At 42.0% G+C, this 6,564-nt stretch overlaps 1 protein-coding gene across 1 annotated transcript; it reads right to left on the minus strand.

The window, feature by feature from the left end:
• Positions 1 to 204: 204 nt before the first annotated feature.
• On the minus strand, positions 205 to 2,001 carry LOC116600590 (IQ domain-containing protein F1-like). The gene is made up of 4 exons (XM_032360680.1): positions 1,907 to 2,001; positions 1,606 to 1,716; positions 1,398 to 1,469; positions 205 to 660 (listed from the first exon to the last, which is right to left on the minus strand). The coding sequence occupies exons 1-4, from the start codon at positions 1,907 to 1,909 to the stop codon at positions 214 to 216; spliced, it is 633 nt and encodes a 210-aa protein (XP_032216571.1). The 5' UTR covers positions 1,910 to 2,001; the 3' UTR covers positions 205 to 213.
• Positions 2,002 to 6,564: the final 4,563 nt, after the last annotated feature.

The following is a 6,564-nucleotide window of genomic DNA, read 5'->3' on the forward strand; positions in this document are numbered from 1 at the left end:
GCAGATCTATTCCGCCAACTCTTCTACTTATGGCAGACCTTGCAAATTAATCACAGTCTACTCAGTCTGGAAAGAGTTTCAGAATCCTTCCCTAGAATCCTCGGACAACTCCTGCCCATTCCTCCACGCTAGCATATGAGATGCTAAGTATCTGCTATCATTTTCCCTGACCTCCTGGAACTTGTCAAAGAGAAAGGCTGGGGGAAGACCACTTCACTGTTTTATTGGGAGGGGAATACACTCTGACACAATGCAAGGCCCTGAGCCCAGCAAGATCTCTAGCTCGAGATGCAGATGGTTGGCCGTGACTCTGTAATGGCCCTTGATGAAACCCCGGGAAGCACAGGAGTGGCACCTCCAGTAGGCCTGGATGATGCGGGCAGCATTGAGCAACCGGCAATAGCGCCTACGGATACGCCACATGCGAACCCAGGACTGCAGCTTGACCGCTGCCCACTCCTTCCGTGTAAAGTTCTCTAGTGCTGCTCGCCGCCTCTTCTCCATCATACTTGTCAGGATTTGCTTCCACCAGCGCTGAATGATCAATGCTCTCAGTACTGCATGCAGCAGTGTCCGGCGTACCAGGGTGCCCCGCCACCAGGCCTGGATCTTTATGACTTCTAGATTACTGGTAGAGGGCTTATCTTGTTGTTCTGGGAGCTTGTGAGAAAAAAGAAGGGACATTCAGAGAATGTCCCCCACCCACTTGAGTCTTGGGCATGTCAGAAGGGGACCCTGATTCCCTATCAACAATAAGTCCTTCTTCTGGAGCTCAGTAGCACTGGACAGGCACTAGCTGGAACCAGAAGACCAGGTAGGTGTCCTATCTCTACCGCTCTCTGGTTAATGGACATGGGACACATGTTGATCTCTGAATCTCAAAGTCCTGCTCTATAAAATGGGGGTATGTCTGCCCTGTCTACCCGGTTTTATATGGATCAAGTTGGCCAGCCTAAGGTCAGACTAGGACAAGACCTATGGGTCAAAGAGTTACATATTCCACTTGAATGTGACCAACTAATCCGGACCCATGATCCTTCCCTTCCGACCCCACCCACCTGCTAGAGAAGTAGTATCCTTTGCTAATCCTGTCTTTTCATCCTTGATTCCAGCTCCAAATCACATCCGGCTCTCTTCCTCTACCATGTTATAGTATTAAATCCACCCCCATAAAGTTCTACCTCGTATCTCTTTCCCATCCTTATTTCTCTTGACTTTCACGTTTTAAGTCTTCATTAACAAGCAAACATATGTGCATAAGCTCAAATAAACACACACATACACCCATGCACTGTTGATTAAGCCCAGCTTCCCGTATGTTGACCATTCTGTTCCACAAACACAGCCCTTATATTCCCAGCCCCAGCCCTGTGTGGCCTTGGGGGAGGGGCTCTTACTTGTTTATCTCCATTATTAGCACCATCCTCTTCCTCTGTCTTGGTGTCTTTATTTGTATCTACATCTTCAGCCTGAAAAAAAAAAAATGAGGAAAGAGAACAAACAAGATGAGTTTATTCCTGTTCTTAGCTCTGGATCATGCAAAGAACACTAGCCTCAAGCACTAGGACACAAGGACCAGAGGCATCCAATCAGGTTTCCTCCTACCTCCACCTTCTTCTCTGAGGTCAGTGATTCTGGGGATAAACCGGTCGGTTCCTCTTTCTTCTGAGGCTCATCTTGAGTTTGTTCATTAATTTGTTCAGGCTTCTCCTCCTCCTGAAATCAGCAGTTAGGGAAAAGGCAAGAGTGAAGTTGCCTTCCCTCCCTGTCTGTTCAGTATCCCACACATCCCCAGCTTCTGGGGCTTTCTGGAGTGTTCATATGCCAGGGGATCCCCTCATCTTAATTAAGAGATCTATGGGAACATCTCTAAAAAGACTGGTTCCTGTGTCTCTCACTTACTCACCATTGGTTCCACTTGGATTGGGTTTAGATGGTTCAAATCCCCTCAGGTCTGTGTTCCTCTAGCCATGGATGGGTAGATATAGTGGAGAGAGAGACCTATGATGTCATAAGAGCAGTTATGACTCAGGCACAAGAATGGCTCCCAATAGTTGAGTTCCCTCCAAGGAAAAGACAAAAGTGCTATGCATTCTTTTCTGCTGTAAATGGCCAAAGCCCCTAATATTAAAGCAAGAACCAGAAATACAGGCCCATCTATGTAAAGGTGTATAAACATAACCAATCATTGGTAATATCCCCAACTGTTAAAATTGAGAATTAATTTATATAATATCCCTGATTGTTGGGGCACCTGTATGGCTCAGTGGGTTAAAGCCTCTGCCTTCAGCTTGGGTCATGATCCTGGGGTCCTGGGATCGAGCCCTGCGTCAGGCTCTCTGCTCAGCAGGGAGCCTACTTCCTCCTCTCTCTCTCTCTGCCTGCCTCTCTGCCTACTTGTGATCTCTGTCAAATAAATAAAATAAAAAATATTTAAACATAATAATATCCCCAATTATTAAAATTGAGGATTGATTTAATGGTTAATAATATGCAGAGAATACTAACAAATTATAACTGTAAAAAAAATAATTAATTTAGGGGCACCTGGCTGGCTCTGTCAGTAGAGCATGTAACTCTTGATCTCAGGATCATGAGTTTAAGCTCCATTTTGGGCATAGAACTTACTTACGAGTAAATTTAAAAAAGAATAATGAATTTGATCTATAGGTACTGATGATGAAGTGTACCTAAGATATATTTATAAGTTAAAAAGTTGAAGATCATTATGATCCCATTTATGTAAATAAAACCATCAAGATACTTAATTATACATCTATATTGTAAATGCATATAAAGGGGAAGAAGGGTATATACACCAAATTGCTACCAATGATTATCTTGGAAGAGTTGAATTGCTGATCCATCCATACAATGCTCAGGGAACTCTATGAGGCTCCCAGGACCAGCTGGGGCCCCCATTTCAGACTACAGTGGGCTCAAGTGTTCTCCTATCTTCTGTCCCTGAAGGACTGAAGGCCATATCTTATGGGTGAGGAAGAGCCACTACAGAAGTTCTTAGCTTTATTCTTGTTTCTGAATGGAAAAGACACTTGACATGACCCTAGACACTAGGTGGGACCCTCTCTACTCCAGGATGCTCCTGTTTTCTGAAAACCCACCTGGGTAATGTGAGTAGCAACTTTGAGAGTCACAGCCCCAGGTGTCACTGAGAGTGCATTTGCCACACCTTCCAGAACACTGAGATAAGTCTCATGACTGAAGAGTGGGAAAGGGCTAAGAGAATAGCAGGTAGGGTTCAAAATGTATCAAAGGAACATGGGTCATCTAACCAGACTCCATCAGGAAGCTAGCCCACAAGCCACTGAGGATACCTCACGGGTAGATTCCCCAACTGGCATATGGACACCCTTAGTACTCCATGTCAATCACTCATATACTCCTTTATCTATGGCTAGCTCCCTGTGTAGGCCCCTGAGGGTAGCAAGTAGGAACCTTTGCAGATGGCTAGTGAGTATGCATAGAAAGCCAGATGACTCTGTGGAACTGAGAAAGAACACAAATTGAGCATTCAGCATTGCCCCGGGGGAAGCAAACAGGAGGCTATCAGAATCCAGCCTGGCTTTGCAAGATTGAGAGAAGACATACGATCTTAAGGATCCCCTCAAGAAGGAACAAGAAGCGTGGAGCAGGTGTATATATAGAAAAACTCCAAGAAAGCTTCAAAATCCTAGCAGGGCTGACAGGGAAAATGGTAGAAAGCTTATTTAAAGAAATAGTAGCTGAACACCTGAAACGAATGTAAATTGTATGCCAACTATACTTCAATAATTTTAAAAAGGAAGAAAGAATAGCTGAGAATATAGACAAACATGGGAAGACATTTGGCCATCCAGTTCATGGCCATCCAGTTCATTCAATCCAAATTCAATCCAAAGAAATTTTGTCAAAGACATATTGTAGTAAAACTGTCTAAAATCAAAGATAAAGACTTTTAGGGGTGCCTGGGTGGCTCAGTCGGTTGGCACCTGCCTCCAGCTTGGGTCATGATCCCTGGGATCAAGCCCCACACTGGCTCCCTGCTCCTCAGGGAGCTTGTTTCTCCTTCTCCCCACTCATGCTCTCTGTCACTATTTCTGTCTGTCTCTCAAATAAATAAATAAAATCTTAAAAAAAAAAAAAGACTTTTGGAAGAAACAAGAACAAAATTTTGTTACAAACAAGGGAATCCCCATAAGGTTATCAGTGGATTTCTCAGCAGAACAGGCTGTGAGAAAATGATGTATTCAAAGGGATGATATATTCAGAGTGCTGAAAGAAAAAACAGCCAACCAAGATTAAAGAAGTCCTTTAGAAATGAAGATGAGAAAAAGACTGTCCCAGATAAAAAGCTGAGAGTTCATCTCTCTCACCACTAGAAATGCCTTATAAGAAATTCCAAAAGAAGTTCTTCAAGCTGAAGTTAAAGGAGGCTAATTAATAATAGAAATATATGAGAATATAAAGCATACTGGTAAAGGTAAGTATATAATCAAATTCAGAATACTCTAATATTGTAATCTGGTGGTGTGTTAATCACTTAACTCTAGTACAAAGATTAAAGGACAAAAGTATTAAAAATCACTATAGTGAGGCACCTGGGTTGCTCACTCTGTTGAGCGTCAGACTCTTGGTTTCAGCTTAGGTCATGATCTCGTTTGTGGTGAGATAGAGCCCCACACTGGGCTCTGTGCTCAGCAGGGAGCCTTCTTGGAGATTCCTTCTGCCCCTCTCCCCACTTGTGCACATCCTTTTTCTCTTTCTAAAATAGTAGATAATTTTTTAAAAATCACTATATCCACAATAACTTGTCAGTGGATACACAATATAAAGAGATGTAAATTATGACATCAAAAAAATTGGAGAGGAAGTGTAAAAGGGTAGTTTGTGTATGCAATTGAAGTTATCAACTTAAAATAGACTATAAGAGGTTTTATGTAAGCCTCATGGTAGCCACAAGGCAGAAACCTATAGTAAATACACAAAGGGATAAAAAAAGAAATCAGGGGCGCCTGGGTGGCTCAGTGGATTAAAGCCTCTGCCTTCAGCTCAGGTCATGATCTCAGGGTCCTCAGATCAAGCACTGCATTGGGCTCTCTGCTCGGCAGGGAGCCTGCTTCCTCCTCTCTCTCTGCCTGCCTCTCCGCCTATTTGTGATCTCTGTCTGTCAAATAAATTTAAAAAGTTAAATAAAAATCTTAAAAAAAAAAAAGAAATCAAAGCATACAACTGTAGGGGCGCTTGTCTGGCTAAGTCGGAGAATGTGGGACTCTTTGGGTTGTAAGTTTGAGTACCACACCGAGTATAGAGATTACTTTAAAATATATATATTTTTAAAAGATTTTATTTATTTATTCATCAGAGAAAGAGAGTACAAGCCGGGAGAGTGGCAGGAAGAGCAGGCAGAGGGAGAAGCAGGTTCCCACTGAGCAAGGAGCCCAACACAGGATTTGATTCCTGGGATCATGACCCAAGCCAAAGGCAGATGCTTAACTGACTGAGCCACACAGGCATCCCCAAAAAAAATCTTAAAAAAAAAAAAAAAGCATACCAACTATGGAAAAACATCCAAAATATCAAAGAAAGACAGCAAGAGAAGAAAGGAATAAAAGAACTACAAAAGAGCCAGAATACAATTAATAAGATGGCATTAGTAAATTCTTACCTATGAGTAAGTACTCTAAATGTAAATGGATTAAATTCTCCAATCAAAATACATAGAGTGACTAAATGAACAAAAAGAATGACCCAAGTATATGCTTTAATAGAGACTCACTTCAACTTTAAGGATACACATAAGCTAAAAGTGATGGAGTGGAAAAAGATATTCCATGCAAATGGAACCAAAAGACAGCAGGGGTACACACTTAGACAAAATAGACTTACATTATCTGATTTCAAGACTTACTGTCTTGGGGCACCTGGGTGGCTCAGTGGGTTAAAGCCTCTATCTTTGACTCAGGTCATGATCTCGGGGTCCTCGGATCGAGCCCCGCATCAGGCTTTCTGCTCAGTGGGGCGCCTGCTCCCCCGCCTCTCTCTCTGACTGCCTCTCTGCCTGCTTGTAATCTCTCTCTCTGTCAAATAAATAGGTTAAATCTTTAAAAAGAAGAAAAAAAAAGACTTTCTCTCTTGAAAGACTATAAAGTTACAGTAATCAAGACAATGTGGTTTTAGTGTAAGAAGAGACAATAGATCAATGAAACAGAATAAAGAAGGCAGAAATAGATAAACATTTACACAGGTATTGATTTTTTTAATGTCAAGATAATTCAGTGCAGAAAGGAAATGGATCTTCAGTTTGGGGGTGGTAGGAATCTTGACACTTATCTAAAATTATAGACAACACACACCCACACAGGATGGATCACAGACCTAAACAAAAACTAAAGCTAAAACGGTAAAGCTTATAGAAGAAAACCCATGGGAATTATTTTGTGACCTTGAAGTTGACAGAAATTTCTTAGGGCAGAGAAAAACACTAAGTATAAAAATTTGATAGGATGGACTTCATCCAAATTAAAACTGTTCATGAAAAGACAACATTTTTGAAAGTCAGCTGGG

Source organism: Mustela erminea, chromosome 1, assembly GCF_009829155.1.
Source record: "Mustela erminea isolate mMusErm1 chromosome 1, mMusErm1.Pri, whole genome shotgun sequence".
Taxonomy (NCBI): Eukaryota; Metazoa; Chordata; class Mammalia; order Carnivora; family Mustelidae; genus Mustela; species Mustela erminea.

What these genes read in the sequence shown, in the direction of transcription:
- LOC116600590 (XM_032360680.1), bottom strand. An exon ending in CCTCAGAGAAGAAGGTGGAG is followed by an intron (nt 1,470 to 1,605) that starts GTAGGAGGAAAC and finishes TTTTTTTTTCAG; the next exon opens with GCTGAAGATGTAGATACAAA. An exon ending in CTAATAATGGAGATAAACAA is followed by an intron (nt 661 to 1,397) that starts GTAAGAGCCCCT and finishes TTTTCTCACAAG; the next exon opens with CTCCCAGAACAACAAGATAA.